The 20,190-nt window shown below is 35.6% G+C and overlaps 1 protein-coding gene across 1 annotated transcript in view; it reads right to left on the bottom strand.

Moving 5' to 3' along the window:
• Nucleotides 1-20,190, bottom strand: part of TEX9 (testis expressed 9) — a 59,383-nt gene that overhangs the window by 25,698 nt on the left and 13,495 nt on the right. Inside the window, exons 5-9 of the mRNA XM_004422010.3 lie at nucleotides 18,239-18,287; nucleotides 17,383-17,465; nucleotides 15,343-15,521; nucleotides 12,381-12,463; nucleotides 11,779-11,952 (exon numbers count right to left, since the gene is read on the bottom strand). Of these exons, the coding sequence (XP_004422067.1) occupies nucleotides 11,779-11,952; nucleotides 12,381-12,463; nucleotides 15,343-15,521; nucleotides 17,383-17,465; nucleotides 18,239-18,287 (568 nt within the window). The remainder of the gene's footprint in view (nucleotides 1-11,778; nucleotides 11,953-12,380; nucleotides 12,464-15,342; nucleotides 15,522-17,382; nucleotides 17,466-18,238; nucleotides 18,288-20,190) is intronic.

Here is a 20,190-nt window from a genome sequence, read left to right as displayed (position 1 = left end):
ATGCCACGTACTATTCTATATTGTGGGCACACAATAATGAACCCAAGTTCCTCCTCTCATAAAGCCTGCATTCCAGAGGAAGAGACAGATGATAAACACATACATACACACTCACTCATATGTAATACCTGGCAGCGATAAGGGCTATGAAGAAAAATAAAGGGTAAGGAAACAGAGCAATGGGGGAGGGGCATAATTATTAAAGATAAAGTGGTTAGGGGAAAGCTTCCAAATGAGGGAATGATTCGTGTAAAGATCTGGAGGAAAGAATTACAGACTAGAGGAACAATGAAGACAAAGATTCTGAGGCAAGAATCCACCTAGTATGTTCAAAGATCACCCAGGTGGTCAGTGAGGCTTCAGTTGAGTGACACAGGCACAGTGCTAGGTCTGGAGATAGGAGAAACAGGCAAGGCGAGTTTACATGGACCTTGTAAACTCTGCCTAGGAGTTTGGATTTTATTCTGACTGACATGGGAAGCCTTTGGAGGGTTTTTAGTTGGGGGTGTGTGTGTCATGACCTAAGTTTTTTTTGTTTTTTTTTTTTTGTGTGAGGAAAATCAGCTCTGAGCTAACATCCATGCCAATCCTCCTCTTTTTGCTGAGGAAGACTGGCCCCGGGCTAACATCCGTGCCCATCTTCTTCCACTTTTATGTGGGACGCCACCACAGCATGGCCTGACAAGCGGTGCACCGGTGTGCGCCCGGGATCTAAACCTGGGCCGCCAGCAGCAGAGTGTGCGCACTTAACCGCTACGCCACGGGGCCGGCGTAAAAAACCTAAGTTTTTTAAGGATTACTCTAACTACTGTGGCATTGCTACTGAGTGTAGGAATACCAATCTAGGAGGTCACTGGATTAATATAAGTGAAAGACAGTAGCTTAGGCTTGGGTAGAGTAATGGGGTTTTGACAAGTAGTCAATTCTATGTATTTTGAAGACAGAACTGGCAGGACTTGTTGATGGATTGGATGTAGGTGTGGGGAAAGAGAAGGATCAAGAAGACTTTTGGATTTTCGCCTGAACAACTTGATGTTTTTTACTGAGAGGGAGAAAAGGAGAAGTAGGTTTGCAGAGGGGGCAGGGAAGCAAGAGTCCCTTTAGGACATATGAAGTTTAACATACCAAGTAGAGATATCAAGTGGGCAGCAAGATGTAAGAGTCTGGAGCTCAAAGATGTGAGAGCAAGAAATGGAAATGTGGGAGTGAGCAACATATCGATGGTATTTAAAGCCATGGAAATGAATGAAAGCGTCTCAGAATTGGATGTACACAGAAAAGAGAACAGAGCCAAGGACTGAGCCTTGGGCACTCCGACATGTAAAGGTCAGGAAAATGAGGAATAAAATCATCAGTGTGGTGCTCTAGAAGCCAAATGATAGTGTTTCAAGGAGGGAGTAATCAACTATGTCAAATATTGCTAAGTTATAAATTACTATGAGGAATAATAATTGACTAGAACTGGCAATATGGATTATTGGTGACCTTGTTAAGAATGGTTTCAGGGGCAGAGTAGAGATGGAAGCCTAACTGGAGTAGTTTTAGGAGAGAATGGCAAATGAGGAAGAGAGACGTTGAGTACAGACAACTATTTCAAGAAGCTTCACTATAAAGGGGAGCAATGATATAGGGCTGGAGGTAGATGCGAGACCTATGGAGGTTTTTAAAAATACATATTAGAGATTCTATGGCACGTTTGTATGCTAATGTGAATAATCCGATAGAGTAAATTTGATTTTTGCAAGAGAAAGAAAGGATAATAAAGGTAGGAGCAAAGCCCTTGAGTAGGAGAAAGGGCACGGAATCCAGTGCACAGTGATCAGCTTTAGACAGAAGAGGTAGTAATCCCTCCATAATGAAAGGGAAAGCCAAGTAGATGGGTACAGAGGCAGAGAAGTTGATAGATTTAGTAATAGGATGAGGAAGAGTTATCTTTTGATTCTGTTTTCGTAGTAAAATAGGAGGCAAAGTCATGAACTGAGAATGAGAAGGTTAGAAGAGGTATTAGAAAGTTGAGGAAAAAAGATCACCCATTTAAGGGGCCAGCCCAGTGGCGCAGTGGTTAAGTTCAGCATGCTCCACTTTGGTGGCCCAGGTTCAGTTCCTGGGTACGGACCTACACCGCTCATCAGCCATGCTGTGGTGGCAACCCACTTACAAAATAGAGGAAGACTGGCCACAGATGTTAGCTCAGGGCAAATTTTCCTCAAGCAAAAAGAGGAAGATTGGCGACAGATGTTAGCTCAGGGCGAATCTTCCTTAGCAAAAAAAAAGATCACCCATTTAATAATCACCTCTGAAAGTGGAAGAGGGAACTGACTTCTCAGAAAATGGGAGAGGAAAATGGCATTACACTTGATATTTGTAAATAAATTTAAAGTAGGACCAATCCACTTGCCTGTGTATTTTTGTCCAGCCATAATGTACTGCTCATGAATAGGCATGCAGTAGGGGATAAATTAGGTTTAACTAGGGTTGGGTTTTGCCCACACACTACATTGGCAGGGAAATTAAGAATATATGCAATGGATAATTAAGTCATGTACCACGGAACCTAAACTGGGGAAGATGGGAATAAAGAACATGGGGGAAGGGGTAGATCTACATAATAAAAGTATATATGAGAGTACACAACTATTATATGTATATGATAGCAATTTGTAAACTATACAATATTAAACAAAGATAAGGTACCATTAACATCATAGCTTCACAGGATACACACAGGCAAAAATGAAAAAAGTTTTCTTTGCAAAATAAGGAAATGACTTGAAGTTGAGAAAAGGCTTTTGTGGAATTTCACTATGAAAGCAGAAAAGAACAAAGCATCTTTAGGAAATGACACAGAGGTCAATTTTAGCTGGAGCAAGATAACAACAGAGCAGATATTTTTTTTAAAAAAGGTAAGTTACTAACGATAAGAGTGTTCATGTGACATGATCCATGATCAGAGAAACTTGCCGAATGCACCTACCAACTTTAATTTGACCAAACAACAAAACAAAAGAGAGACTGAGGCTTCTAGCCATGATGAAAAAATAAGGATTTAACATAAAACACTTTGTGAACAACTAGAAAAAAATGGTCAAAATATGTTAAATAACTGTATTGATATTGGGAAATAGTAGGATTGTGATCCCTGAGAGAAAGAAAACAAATGAGGTATTCCTACAATCACCCAAGCATTCTGCCTTGAGGCAACAGCCACACTGTGGGTACAGGTAGGAGAAAATATAAACAGAGTCCAGAGGTCCGCTGAGTTGAGAAGGCAGACATCAGAGCTGGAAGAGACTAACTCTTCCTAAGCTAACGGACCTAAGCACCACTTATCAAGCCACGGTGTGGCAGATGTCCCACATATAAAGTAGAGGAAGATGGGCATGGATGTTAGCCCAGGGCCAATCTTCCTCAGCCAAAAAAAAAAAGCACAAACCACAAAATATAACATATTGGAATTCATCAAAATTTAAAACTGCTGCCTTTTGAAAGACACTGTTAAGAAAATAAAAAAACCAAGTCGGATTGGGAGAAACTATTCACAATACAAATTCTTCTAGCAAAGGGATTATATAAGGAAACATAAAGAACTCTTACTACAACTCAATATTTTGTAAATGGGCAAAAGGTTTGAACAGACACACCAAAAAAGAAGATGTACGAATAATCAATCCTTCTGCCCTTCTAGTATGGCTAAAATTAAAAGACTGACAATACCAAGTTTTGGTGAGGATATAGAGTAACTGGAACTCTCATATATTGCTAGTGGGAATGAAAAATGGTATACTTTGGAACACAGTTTGACAGTTTCTTAAAAAGTTAAACCTACACTCTCCATAAAACCCAGAAATTCTATTCCTAGGTATTTATCCAACATCATGAATGATATTGGATGTGTATACACAAGAACATGTGTCTACACAAAACACTTGTACATGAAAATTCATGTGGCTTTATTTCTAATAGTCTAACGCTGGAAACAACCCAAATGCCCATCAACTGGTGAACAGATAAACAAAATGTGGTAAATCCATAAATAAATACTACTCAGCAATACAAGGGAATGAATTACAATACACGCAACAACATTGATGCATCTCAAAAACATTATGCTGAACAAAAGAAGCCAGATGCAAAAAAGTACATACTTATGATTCTATCTATCTGAAATTTTAGAACAAGGAAAACTAATCTGTAGTGAAAGAATGCAGATCAGCGATTGCCTGGGGCCATGCCTGGAGACGAGACTTATGGGGAAGGGACATAAAGGAAATCTACGGGGGTGACAGAAATTTTCTTTATCTTGATTGTGATAGTGATTACACGGATGTATTAATTTGTCAAAACTCAATGAATTGTACAATTAAAAGAAGTATATTTTATTGTGTTTAAGTTATTCCTCAATATTGAGCTGATTTTTAAACGGAGATCATTAACAGAAAAACAATCCAATGCCGAAACAAAATGCTGTTTTTATATTTTAGAAATGACTCTATCTGTTAGTATCAGTAGCTAAAATAAGTTAATATACATAGTTATTTTTTAAATAGTTGGCTTTTGCAAGTTTATAGAAGCAGCTTCATCAAATCGAAGCTCTGTTTTGCATTTCTGTGAACTGTACATTGAGATTTGTTTCTAAAGATATATAAAATGAATGGAATTAGCAAAGAAAGATTCAATCTTGAGTTCCACACTCCCCGTGACAGTTGTTACATCTCTCTGGCTGGTAGGTAGATAAGGATTCAAGCTGGGAGTTCAGAGCCAATGAAAGTTTTCATAAAAATCTTCAGATAGCCAATGTATCATAATTCCTTAGTTCATTCATTGTGAACCAAAAGTTTCAGATATTTAACTCTAAACAGCCATGAGATCTTGGAACGGCTGTGTGTTTAAGTCCATTTAATTTTGGGGGGTTGGAGAAAGAGTCTACATGATTTGTAGAAAGAACACAGACTCTGGAGTCAGACAAACATGGTTTGAATCCTGCTCTGCCACTCCCATATGACCTTGGGCAATTTGCTTAACCTCTCAGACTCAGTTTCCCTTTCTGTAAAATGTGTTTTGCCTGGCACATACCACTCAAAAAATGCTAGTTCCTGTTCTGCCTATACAACAGGTAGAGTTATAATCAATGTAGTCCTTTGAGAATATTAATCTATTGACGGAGTACAGGATACAATGGATAAAGAAAAGAGAAAGGAAATAAAATAACCAGTGAGGATAATGCAGAAATAAGATAATAATAGCTTGAACCAAGTAGTGGCAATGGGAATTGAAAAAAAGAGATGAAGGAAAAACATTTGGAAGAAAGAATGCACAGGACTGGGTACGAGCATCAAGAACAAGAAAAGAATCAAAGATGTAGGCAAGGTTTCAAGATCATGTGAGAGCAGAGCAGTGATATGACCAGAGCTTGGTTGCATGATGACAAATGGTCAAGTGTCATGACAAATTAAAACAGTTGTTTCCCAGATACAACACTTTTTTTAGACCACTTGTCTATATTTCTTAGACCAATGGAAATATAATACAAACCACATATGTAATTTTAAATTTTCTAGTAGTCACTTTAAGAAGAAACAGGTAAAATTAATTTTAATACTATATTTCACTTATCTCAAATCCAAAATATTATCATTTCAACATGTAACCAATACAAAAAATATTAATGAGATTTTACATTCTTTATTCTTTTTTGTATTTAGTCTTCAACATCTGATGTTTATTTTACACTTACAGCATGTCACAATTTGGACTAGCCACAAACAGTGAGTGACTGCCATTCAGACATCTGTTCAATGTTACACTACACAGCAATAAAAAGAAACAAAAGACAATATGGATGAATCTCAAATGCTTTATGCTAGGGAAAAAAACAGACTCAAAAGGCTACTTACTGTGTGATTCTATTTATATCACTTTCTGGAAAAGGTCAAAATATGAGAACCAAAAACAGATCAGTGGTTGCCTAAGGCTGGGAGCAGGGGAAGGAAGGACTTGACTAAATTCACAAGGGAATTTTTTGGGATAATGGAACTGTTCTATTTCTCAACTATGGGGATGATTAAGTGACTACGCATTTGTCAAAAGCTATAGAAGTGCATACTAAAAAGGGTGATTTACTGTACATAAATTATATCTCAATAAATCTAAGGTTAAAACATTTATTACCAAAGATAATGCTATCTATACAAGACCAAATGTTTTATATGAACATACTACAGAAATTTGACATAGTAATGAAGAAGGCATATTTTCTTACTACTTAAATCTCAATACATGCTATATCCTGTAATTGTTATTATCGCTAAGTCTTACAAAGTAATACTGTACATTATGTTTTATTTTTATTAACACAATGGTACATTAATATAAAAATTTTTTAATACGATAGCTTATTTGAAATATATTCTCCCCTTAGATATGACACCAAAAACACATTCTCTAGGATAGACCATATGTTGGGAAACAAAGCAAGCCTCAATAAATTTAAGAAGATTGAAATCATAACAAGCATCTTTTCAGACCATAAGGCTATGAAACTGGAAATGAACCATGAAAAAAAAACTGGGAAAGTGACAAAAATGTGGAGATTAAACAACATGCTACTGAACAACCAATGGATCATTGATGAAATTAAAGGAGAAATCAAGAACTATCCGGAAACAAACGAAAATGATAATATGCCATATCAAACCATATGGGATGCAGCAAAAGCGGTCCTGAGAGGGAAACTCATAGCGATACAAGCCCACCTTAACAAACAAGAAAAAGCCCTAATAGGCAACCTTAAATTACACCTAACAGAACTAGAAAAAGAAGAACAAACAAAGCCCAAAGCCAGCAGAAGGAGAGAAATAATAAAAATCAGAGCAGAAATAAATGAAATTGAGACCAAAAAAACAGTAGAAAGGATTAATGAAACAAAGAGTTGGTTCTTCGAGAAGATAAAAAAAATCGACAAACCCTTAGCCAGGCTTACTAAGAAAAAAAGAGAAAAGGCTCAAGTAAATAAAATTAGAAATGAAAGAGGAGAAATTACAACGGATACCATGGAAATACAGAGGATTATAAGAGAATACTATGAGAAATTATATGCCAACAAATTAGACAATCTAGAAGAAATGGATAAATTCTTAGACTTATACAACCTCCCAAAATTGAACCAAGAAGAAATGGAGAATCTGAATAGACCAATAACAAGTAAAGAGATTGAAATAGTAATCAAAAACCTCCCAAAAAATAAAAGTCCAGGACCAGATGGCTTCTCCAGTGAATTTTACCAAACATTCAAAGAAGATTTAATACCCATCCTTCTCAAACTATTCCAAAAAATAGAGGAAGATGGAACACTCCCTAAATCATTCTACGAGGCCAACATCACCCTGATACCAAAACCAGACAAAGACAATACAAAGAAAGAAAATTACAGGCCAATATCGCTGATGAACATTGATGCAAAAATCCTCAACAAAATATTGGCAAACCGAATACAACAATACATTAAAAAGATCATAACAACAATAAACAAACACATAGGGACAGAGATTGGATTGGTGGTTACCAGAGGGGAAGGGGGGAGGGAGGAGGGTGAAAGGGATAATTCGGTACATGTGTGTGGTGATGGGTTGTAATTAGTATTTTGGTGGTGAACATGATGTAGTCCATGCAGAAATAGAAGTACAATGATGTACACCTGAAATTTTTACAATGTTATAAACCAATGTTACTGCAATAAACAAAAAATTAAAAAAATAAATAAATTAAAAAAATTAAAAAATAAATAAATAAAGTTTCTTCAGGCTAAGAAGCCAAGCTAAAAAAAAAAAAAAACAAAGATCATACACCATGATCAAGTGGGATTTATACCAGGGACGCAGGGATGGTTCAACATCCACAAATCAATCAACGTGATACATCACATCAACAAAACAAAGAATAAAAACCACATGATCATCTCAATAGACGCAGAGAAGGCATTTGACAAGATACAACATCCATTTATGATAAAAAACTCTCAATAAAATGGGAATAGAAGGAAAGTACCTCAACATAATAAAGGCCATATATGACAAACCCACAGCCAACATCATACTCAACGGGGAAAGACTGAAAGCCATTCCTCTGAGAACAGGAACGAGGCAGGGCTGACCACTCTCACCACTCCTGTTCAACATAGTACTGGAGGTTTTGGCCAGAGCAATTAGGCAAGAAAAAGGAATAAAAGGAATCCAAATAGGTAACGAAGAAGTGAAACTCTCACTATTTGCAGATGACATGATTGTATATATTGAAAACCCCAAAGAATCTATTGGAAAACTATTAGAAACAATCAACAACTACAGCAAAGTTGCAGGGTACAAAATCAATCTACAAAAATCAGTTGCATTTCTATATGCTAATAATGAACTAACAGAAAGAGAGCTCAAAAAGATAATACCATTTACAATTGCATCAAAAAGAATAAAATACCTAGGAATAAATCTTACCAAGGAGGTGAAGGACCTATACAATGAGAACTACAAGACATTATTGAAAGAAATCCATGATGACATAAAGAAATGGAAAGATATCCCATGCACGTGGATTGGAAGAATAAACATAGTTAAAATGTCTATATTACCTAAAGCAATCTACAGATTCAATGCAATCTCAATCAGAATCCCAATGACATTCTTCACAGAAATAGAAAAGAGAATACTAAAATTTATATGGGGCAACAAAAGACCCCGAATAGCTAAAGAAATCCTAAAAAAAAAGAACAAAGCAGGAGGCATCACAATCCCTGACTTCAAAACATACTACAAAGCAATAGTAATCAAAACCGCATGGTACTGGTACAAAAACAGACACACAGATCAATGGAACAGAATTGAAAGCCCAGAAATAAAACCACACATATACGGACAGCTAATTTTTGACAAAGGTGCTAAGAACATGCAATGGAGAAAGGAAAGTCTCCTCAATAAATGGTGTTGGGAAAACTGGACAGCCACATGCAAAAGAATGAAAGTGGACCATGTGCTATCGCCATTCACAAAAATTAACTCAAAATGGATCAAAGACCTGAAGGTGAGACCTGAAACTATAAAACTCATAGAAGAAAATATAGGCAACACACTATTTGACATTGGTTTTAAAGGAATCTTTTCGGATGACATGCCTATCCAGACTAGGGAAACTAAAGAAAAAATAAACAAGTGGGACTTTATCAGATTAAAGAGCTTTTATAAGACAAATGAAACTAGAATCAAGATGAACAGACAACCAACCAGCTGGGAGAGAATATTTGCAAAGCATACATCTGACAAGGGGTTGATCTCCATAATATATAAAGAACTCACACAATTGAACAACAAAAAAACAAACAACCCGATCAAAAAATGGGCAGAGGAAATGAACAGACACTTCTCCAAGGAAGATATACAGATGGCCAATAGGCACATGAAAAGATGCTCAACATCACTAATCATCAGGGAAATGCAAATCAAAACAACACTAAGATACCACCTCACGCCCGTTAGAATGGCTATAATCACCAAGACAAAAAACAACAAATGTTGGAGAGGATGTGGAGAAACAGGAACCCTCATACACAGCTGGTGGGAATGCAAACTGGTGCAGCCTCTATGGAAAACGGTATGGAGATTCCTCAAAGAATTAAAAATAGAGATGCCCTATGATCCAGCCATCCCACTACTGGGAATCTATCCAAAGCACCTGAAATCAACAATCCAAAGAGGCTTATGCACCCCTATGTTCATTGCAGCATTATTCACCATAGCCAAGAAGTGGAAGCAACCTAAGTGTCCCTCGACTGACGATTGGATTAAGAAAATGTGGTATATATATACAACGGAATACTACTCAGCCATAAAAAAAGACAAAATTGTCCCATTTGCAACAACATGGATGGGCCTGGAGCGTATTATGTTAAGTGAAATAAGCCAGAAAGAGAAAGACAAACACTGTATGATCTCACTCATATGTGGAATATAAACCAACACATGGACAGAGAAAACTGGACTGTGGTTACCAGGGGCAGTGAGGGTGGGGGAAGGGGGGTGGGGGGTGGGCACAAGAGGTGAAGGGAGTCATATATATGGTGATGGACAAACAAAAATGTACAACCCAAAATTTCACAATGTTAGAAACCATTAAAAACATCAATAAAAAAAAAAAAATATTGAATGCAAAAAAAAAAAAAGCTATAGAAGTGCATACTAAAAAGGGTGATTTACTGTACATAAATTACATCTCAATAAATATAATGTTAAAACATTTATTACCAAAGATAATGCTATCTATACAAGACCAAATGTTTTATATGAACACACTACAGAAATTTGACATAGTAATGAAGAAGGCATATTTTCTTACTACTTAAATCTCAATACATGCTATATCCTGTAATTGTTATTATCGCTAAGTCTTACAAAGTAATACTGTACATTATGTTTTATTTTTATTAACACAATGGTACATTAATATAAAAATTTTTTAATACGATAGCTTATTTGAAATATATTCTCCCCTTAGATATGACACCAAAAGCACAAGCAACCAAAGAAAAATTAGATAAACTGGACTTCAAAATTTAAAAATTTTGTGCTTCAAAGGATACCATAAAGAAAGTGAAAAGAACCCAATGAATAGGTTATCTTTAGGTTTAATGGAGAAATATTTGCAAATCATATATCTGATAAGGAACTTGTATCTAGAACATACAAGGAACTCTTACTACTCAATAATTTAAAAATTCCAATTTAAAAAATGGGCAAAGGATCTGAACAGACATTTCTCCAAAGAAGATATACAAATGGCCAATAAGCATATGAAAAGGTCCTCGACATTATTAGTTATCAGGGAAATGCAAATCAAAACCACAATGAGATAACTACTTCACACCAGTAGGATAGCTATAATCAAAAAGATAATTTAACAAGAGTTGGTGAGGATGTGGAGAAATTAGAACTCTTATACACTCATGGTGGAAATGTGAAAATGGTGCAGGTGATTTGGAAGAGTCAGCAGTTCAGAAAAGGTTAAACATATGGTTACCATATGATCCAGCAATTTGACTCCTAAGTATATACCCAAGAGAAATGAAAACATATGTCCACACAAAAACTTGCACATGAATGTTCATAGCAGCGTTATTCAAAATAGCCAAAAAGTGGAAACAATTCTAATGTCCATCAACTGATAAACAAATAAAATGTGTTATATCCATAGACCCCTTAAAAAGGAATAATACTCTATAAAAAAGGAATGAAGTACTGATATGTTATACAATGTAGATGAACCTTGAAATCATTATGTTAAGAAAAAGATATCAGTCACAAAATACCACATATCGTATGACTCTGTGTATATGAAATGCCCAGAACAGGAAAACATATCAAGACAGAAAATTGATTGGAACTGCCTAGGGCTGGAGAGGATTGGGGGAAGAGGGTTGGGATATTGTGGCTAAATGGTACGGGGTGTCTTTTTGGGGTGATGAAATGTTCTAAAATTGATAGTGGTGACAGTTGTACAACTCTGTAAATATAGGAAAAGTCAATGAATTGTACACTTCAAAAGGGTGAGATATATATGGTATGTGAATTATATCTCAATAAAGCTGTCAAAAAATACTCTCCTATATATGGGGGAAGAGTTTTTAATAAATACTAACAAAATAACTGAACAACCAAAAGTGGTGTCTATACAAACATGCAATTTTAACGTTTTAGTGCATCTTTGGCATTAAGTTAGGAAAAATAGCAAAATTATTACCCTTTCTAATGAAGACAGCTGTTGCTGTAATCCAACACATTTTTTGTTTGCTTCTTCAAAAAGAGTTTTATATTTTTCTGTTTGAAACTGTTGCAAATTAATTGTTCGCTGCTGTCTCACGCAATCTTCTTCAAAGTTTTTTACTTGAGACTTTAAATCCTGAATTTCATCCTCCTGTAGTTACGAAATTACAGATTATGTGGAAAAAATGCATATCATTTGGTATCAAAACACAAAGCAGAAACCAAAAGGAGCTTCATATGATCTTTGATAAGATACTTATACCCATTTCATGAAGAAAAACAAATTATATTCCATTTTCATCTTCAAAATGGAAGTCAGACGTTTTATTTCTGTTTAATAGCTTACACTTGTAAGTCTAATATAGAGAATTCTAACTGCTAACAAGTATTTAAAATTCTTTAGCTCTGTGAAAATTCAACATCTCAGAATAGAATAAATTTCAGTAAATACAATTTTTGAATTCAAAATTTAACTCCAGATTATATCTCAATGAAGCTATTTTAAAAATATAATTGAAATTCCTCCTAAAATGTCTTTGAATATTAGAGCATTTATTTTAAGAGGTTTTAAAAACTTACCTTTTTATTGCATTCACATACAACATTATCCAATTCTTCCTGCATAACACGGAGTTTGGCCTTTAAAAATCTGATCTGTGCTTCTGTGGATTTAAATAATTATATTTATTATCTTTCACTGAATCTAAGATGCCATCAATTATAAGACAGACCATTATTTTATGAGGGAAAAAAAATGCTCAAGATGAGGAGTCGAACAGGAGATTCCTGTTTGGGACAAAGACACTAAATCCTCCTAATGTAGAGGTAAACGAAAAACAAATCCACCCAACAGAAAGGAATTGTTCACATACAAATTGGAACCGAGGAAAGAAAGGGGAAAAAGCCCAAAAACCTCCCCTGAGAATCTGAACCACAAGCCAGTACTCACATAAGTTTACAGACTGAATTCATACTTAGCACAGTGGTCCAAAACACCTCAAACAGAATTTAAAGTAGTCTCGGGTCGGTACTGTCCCCAAGTGTTGGGCAGAGACAAAATCCTCTGTAGCAAAACTCAACTTCAATCCTAGCCATTGTGATTATAAAATGCCATTGACTGTAATACACATCCCAATTCACATAAGTTAAAATACAGTGTATGTATCTTAGAAGCAAAGAAATACACTAATACTTTACTGCAGAAGCTTTCTCCCATAAACCCCCATTAAGATCTACCTTTGGTATTTCATTGCTAGCCATTTTTTTATTCAATAATATCAGCAGTAAATCTTTGAGGTTTACAGGCCTATAAAAGTAAATAAAGTGAAAACTGAACTTAGAACTCACTCATAATTCATTCAATCATTCATTCAAAAACTAAACATTCTCTACAATGTTCTAGGCATAGTAGGGATATCATAAGACAAGCTTTGCCCTCATGGAGGTTATTTTGAGTAAACACTCTGAATTGTCTGTGAGGAGTCATTAGGATACATCTGGCAGAGTACAAAACATCTCCACACACACTTCCTGTTCTAAAGCAATTCTTATGACATGTCCCCAGGGTTACCATGGAGCTGATGAACCATGGTTGGCTCCAACCCCACCCAGATCTCTTTAGCCTCAACTCTCCTCCTAGCCTCCCATGTAACTCCAGGAAAGCAGGGGATAGAAGGAAAATGATAAATTTAAAAGTGTTAAGTCTGCAGTAGTTGGCATCTAGGGGGAAAGAAGGAAGAAAGAATGGGAAAGCATGACTTTTCCCAACTCTTTCTCTCCCTAACTCTAACCTCAGTAGTATCATCAAGGAGCTGAGTGATCTGGTCTCTGGAGGTCCACAGCATTAACCTCCCTTCCCCATCCCACTCCAACTCTAGTCTTACACAGCAGTCTGTGCTACTAAACTACTTTTTGATCTTTTCCTACCTCACGTAACCCAGCTATTCTAGGCAATCATCTGGAATAAGAGAAAATCCCCTAAAGGGGGAGACATCTAGGCCAAAGATTCTGAAAAGAGAAGACAGAGAGGCAAAGCGGCAGAGAGGTGATTCAGCAATACGAAAAAAGCAGCAATTTAAGGTAGTCTGTTTGTGTAGGTTCCCTGTATCCGGGAGGAGGAACACTGTAACAGGGCCAGGGGTGACTGTGTACTGAGGAACAGCCAACATCTGACCATTGTGTCCTTGAAGGCATCTTAGAGACATAAAGGCAATTTCCTGCTTCACTTACCTTCTCTCCTGACAACTAGCCCCAGAAAGTTTAAATGTAACAAGTGCACAAATGAACAGCTCTTCATTTATGACTAACTACCATGCAGCACAATAATCATTACACATATAAATTGTTATGATTTTCACAGAATCAGAGAATTTTAAAGATAAACTTTATGATCTCCTAATTCCAACTGCTAAATTTTCAAAAGAAGAAATTGCCATTACAGAGTAGCTAAGTGGCTTGCCTGAACTCACAATTAATTATAGTTCAGCATTAACTATATTCGTATACACTCAATTTTCTTCTTTTTTGCTTACAATAGCATAGGTGGCTCTTCTTCCCAGGATAGGATATTGTTTTTGATTTCTCTCCCAGCTGGGGGTGGGTAGTGGGGAGCAATTCCAGAGATCTCCACCTGGCTGGCCCCACTACATGGCTCTTACCCAGAAGGCCATTGATTCAACATGAGGATGTGCCAACCGCTATTTATTTCTATTCCGATTACACGTCCAGGGAGTGGGGAATGCCTGCTAGACAGGGACAGGGGCCCCACTGAGAGTTTGATTTGGGCCTGGATCCCCCTGATTCCTTGGCCCCCATGTGTCCCACGTGGAAAAGGGGCCAGGATGATGCTTTGACTGTCGAGATATTGACCTGGGGCCTGAGTCCAACACTCCATAAGATGTCTAAAATTAACCAATTTTAGAGGCATTACTGGTAACTAACCTAATGTTTTTACATGATTGAAACTACTATTAGTAGTATTATTTTTCTAGTGGTATGAAGAGAATGAGTTTATAAGAAAAAAATTATATTCATTAGAAAACATTTGATTATTTTACCTAATGTTATGTCAATAATTCATTTATCCTTTTGAATGTGTTGATTTAACATGCAATAAATAGAATACAGTAACGTTAAGTGAAAGGACTTCAAAGAAACATGGTTTTTAAAATTATTTTAATGTTTCAGTGACAAGCTATGGGGCATTTTAACCTTAGTTGAACAGCGGTCAATGAAACCAATACCATATAGTCTTATATTTTTACTTTTTATAATGGAAAATATCAAACATATACACAAGTAGAGAGACTAGTTCAATGACACCCTATTTACCCAGCATTCATTTTCAACGATTATTGACTCATAACCAATTTTATTTCATCTATAACCCCACTCATTTCTCCCAGCACCATGTCCTACTAGATGATTTTGAAACAAATGCGAGACATCACAATACACTTTTAAATGCAAGGAAAATAGTTCCCAAATATCTTTTTCAAAGTAATTATGATATAAGGATAAAAATAAACAAAAGAAAACCTACCTGTTCCAATGTCTTTACTAGCACCACAAAAAATATCATCCTCTATACAATCAGGTAAGCCTTCTTCCGCCAGTTGCCCTTCAATTTTGCTAATTGTTTTTGCAAGAGAAAAGTCTGAGAAATCCTCTGGAATGGCAACATCATTGGCAGTTTGTACATCAGAGTATTTCAATTTTATACTAAAAAAAATATATGTAATTATATAATACATAATATAAAAAGGAGAAATGACACATAGATATGACTTTTATCCAAATAACAAAGCAGATAAAAATTATTATAATTTTAAATTTATGATGAAATCTACAATTGATACTTTCAAGGATTATAAGAGACTTAGTAGACTTCCAATCTTTTTGAATCACACAACCACAGAGCTAGAGAAGGCTTTTTGAGGCCAATTAGTCTAGACATTGCCTCTAAACAAGTGAACATCAAAACTAAGAGTACTGAACTTGGCCTCCTAGTCAAATTCAGCCTATGTCTTTTAATTTTACATGCTGCTGGAGAAGCACTGTAGAAATTGATATCACTCAAGGCATAATTCTGCAAACACTGAAGAATAATACCTCTTGAGAAAGAATTACAGAGTAAACAGTTATTAGCTCAAACTCAACATTTTTTTCCACCTAAAGAAACACACTTTCCACCTAAAGAAACCAAAATCAAAGTCAACCAAAAAGTTGGATTTGATTTTTTTTTTTTTTTGTGAGGAAGATCAGCCCTGAGCTAACATCCGTGCTAATCCTCCTCTTTTTGCTGAGGAAGACCGGCTCTGAGCTAACATCTATTGCCAATCGTCCTCCTTTTTTTTTTTTCCCCAAAGCCCCAGTAGATAGTTGCATGTCATAGTTGCACATCCTTCTAGTTGCTGTATGTGGGACGCGGCCTCAGCATGGCCAGAGAAGCGGTGCATCGGTGCGCGCCTGGGATCCGAACCCAGGCCGCCAGCAGCGGAGCGCGTGCACTTAACCCCTAAGCCACAGGTCCAGCCCTGGATTTGATTTTTTAATGAGGTAAGGGAAGAAATATGAAATAGAAGTCACTTCTAAAGGCATTTAGGACTGGGCCAGGCCTAACTCATCACGTTATTGGTTCCAAAAGCCTTCCTTATAACTTTTTACTTACTTTAAAGCCTAACTTACTTTTAACTCATAATCAAAGGCTTTGGAACTCTACTTGGAAAAACAACCTTTTCTTTAAAAAGTAAACTTGAAGTTTGAAAATAAGATAATCCTTTCCAGTTATGTATTTATGCACTTATGCATGTAGTGTATGTTCTCTTTTATCAATCTATTTTAGATTTTCTCTTCCTTATCACTTCACTCTATTTTTTTCTCTCTTCTATTCAATAAACAAAAAATTTATTTAGCCAATTAAAAGGCACAAGAATTAACAAAGATTTTTCCAGAATTATAATGCAATTATCAGTTTGGGTAAGTAACAGACATATAACTTAATAACTTACTGTGAATAAGAAGCTGGGTGGTAAAACCCACTGCAGGTGTGACCCTCTTTTTCTAGGTCTCCTATCCTGGAGAGCTCTCATGTTTAAAATACTAAGAATAGTCTTGAATTCTTTCTCACCAAAAACAATAAAATGTAAAGTAAAATTATACTATAGTCTTATTTAGAGCATGCCAAATCATTCTGTATCTCAATATACACAAAAATGCATGGTGCTCCATTAAATGCTCAAAAAGTATAAAACTATATAGTTTATTTGAGAGAACTAGGCAGAGAAAGACACCTAGGTTCTAGTCTCAGTTCTAAGAAAATATCTCACTAAAAATAATATTTAAAAATTTTGAAATGTGGTGATTTTGCTTAAGAGAACAATACAAAATGTTCATTAACTGGTGCAAGACATTTCTGAGTAGAAAATGTTTTAAATTATTGAATGTGAATAAGATATACATAGTGTAATTTTGTATATTTTGTGTATAAAAAGATCTGGAGAAACAGAAAGAGCTTAATAATTAGATGATACTGTGAATTATAAGACCAAAAAAAAGTAATACTTTTAAAACTGTACTATACCTCGTATTTGTTTTCCTTCCTTTATTTGCAGAGTGTAGTTTGTTTTGAACCTTGTTTACTGGATCAATGTTTTTCGTCTTTGGCTACATGAAAAGAATTTAAACTATTGATTAATTAGATTCTAATTATTTGCCAAGGAAAGTAATTTTGTAATATATAGAATTGCTAGTTTACTACATAGAAGAATTATTTTCATGGAATTAATCAAATTGTATTGTAAAGAATCCTGGAACTGTATAGCTGGAAAAGACCTAGATTTCATTAGGACCAAGAGATTCAAAGATAAGGAAAATGAGTCCCAAAGATTCAAGGATATTCAGCTAGCTATTGGAACGTTAAACTAAATGTTCTGACTCACAGAATTTAGTTCTCCTCACTGCTCATTCCCGAGACCGGCCTTCATGTATACTGTTCCCTGGGCCTAGATCCCCATGGGCAGGGAACGTGCAGATCCCAGTGTACCCAGCATCTGGAACGGTGATCTCTACACTGTAAATATTTAAATGAATGAATAAACTTTTCAAATCACTTTCTTTGTATACGAATACTTTTTTTTTCAGGTCTTCTATCTAGTAAATTTGGGCTTCAGAGAGAAAACTAAAAATCCTTAGGTTACAGACTCATTTCATTTTGGATTTTTTCCAATGTTTCTTCAAATTGTTCAGTCAAAGAATGAGACAAAAAAGGACTCAATTTATTTTATGAGCAACAATTCATGAAGGCATCTCTTCTGAGTATCAAGGCTTATATTCTATTTCTATAAAGCCACACCCCTTCTCTGTTTCACCTAAGAAAAGTCTAAAAATAACCTAAATTCTACAGAATGTAATTATATGCACACACTTTGATTTCATACCTTAGTTTCTGAATGTAGATGAACTGTCCCTTCAGAAGACAACAGAGCTCTACAGACCAAAATAAACATTGTATGTTAATAATAGATGATACTAAGGCTGAGACACAATAAAATTCAACAGCAATTATAGTTGAAAGGGAAAATAAATATCAAGTAGACTTTGCTATAATTCTAGTATGCACATGTGAATATATTTTGAATGAGTGTCACAAACAAGAAAAGTGCTTTGGTTAAATAATTCACCTTTGAGAAGATACACTATAACGTCAACAATTACTATAACATCAATATTGTTGTAAGAAAGTATAGCACAAATTTTAACAAATGGAAATCATATGGAGTGATTATTGGCTACACACAAGGATTATCTATTTTACAAACAGGACTTTTTATTGTGAGCTCACTCAACGTTATCCTGTCTAATGCATTTAAGTACTTGGTCAATGTCTGTTTCCCCATTACATTGCCAACTCCATGAGGGTAGGAATCATGTGTGCCTTGTTCACTGCTCTGTGCCTAGTACTTGCCATAGTAACTGGCATATAAGCTCTTAAATTGGCACTAAATATTTGTTAAATGTATTAATAAATACATCTAAAATACAATTCATTTTTATGGACAAAATTTTCAAAATATGTTTGTAGTTTAAAATGAAGAGTGTTTATGGGGGTCTGCAAACTACAGTCCACAGGCTGAATCCACCACATTCATTCCTTTATGCATTGTCTACAGCTGTTTTTGACTAAAATCACAAAGGTGAGTGGTTGTGACAAAGACTGCATAGCCCACAAATCCAAAAATATTTACTATCTGGCTCTTTATGGGAAAAGTTTGCCTACCTTCGATCAATTTTCTAGATCATCGCCCACACATATATTAATATTTCTGGAAAGCTACCAAGTTAGTATCTATTGTTGCTATGAAAAAAAAAAAAGAAAGAAAGAAATTCCATCATATCCCCTGAGAACTCCTACCCATAGTAGACGACATAAAAACAAAATTACTTGCCATCAGATGCTACCTGTTGAACTAGTCAGATATAGGTTTTTTCAATATAAAGCATAAAGATATACTTAAATAGATATTATTAAATACAACCTCTTAAAGAACTAGAAATAGCTCTAGGGGAAAAAAAAAGGCTTTCAAAATATCTTAAAATTACAGAGATTAAAGAATCATTCTCACATGAGATGAAAATGTTTCCAAATTTTAAGTGTCCTCTTTAATCACCCTCATTTTAAATAATATTTGCTGTTTCCTTACATTTTTGGCATCTTTCATATCCCCTTCCCCTGCCACATACACATACATATCAGCCAAAAGACATTTAATGGTTATCTGTCTCCCTCAGGTTTAGCAGAGTGCTATTACTTGCTAGTGTATTTCCCTGAAAAATCAACTAAATAGTACATTTATGTGCCACTTAATGACAGGGACACATTCTGAGAAATGTGTCATTAGGTGATACTATCATTGTGTGAACATCCCAGAGTGTACTTACAGAAACCTAGATGGTATAGCCTACTAGACACCGAGGCTATATAGTACTAATCTTATGGGACACTATCGTATATGTGGTCTGTCGTCGACTGAAACGTTGTTATGCGGCGCGTGACTGTATTCTGATTATTTTTGTTAAACTACTCCATGAAAGGTTTGTGTGTAATATGATTGAAATGATTTGTGTGGTGAACCTTGCTTCCAGCAGCCTGAAGGATATGTATGCTATACTATTAGAAAACTAAATTCTGGTTTCCCTACCATATTGTTTGACAGAGTAACTGTGGATGTTGAAGACCTATTATAATATATACTGCCTGACTATAATCATTTAGGTGAATTATCATTGTTCCAAGCTGAAATGGATTGTCTCTTTACAGAGTTACCTCCCATCTTTAGCAATTCCCAACTAACAGTCAAGTGCCATGTTTCACATGGTAAAAGCCATCTGT

Source organism: Ceratotherium simum, chromosome 3 (genome assembly GCF_057802395.1).
Source record: "Ceratotherium simum simum isolate JZ-2026a chromosome 3, ASM5780239v1, whole genome shotgun sequence".
Taxonomy (NCBI): Eukaryota; Metazoa; Chordata; class Mammalia; order Perissodactyla; family Rhinocerotidae; genus Ceratotherium; species Ceratotherium simum.
This window is presented reverse-complemented; position numbering and strand designations above follow the sequence as displayed.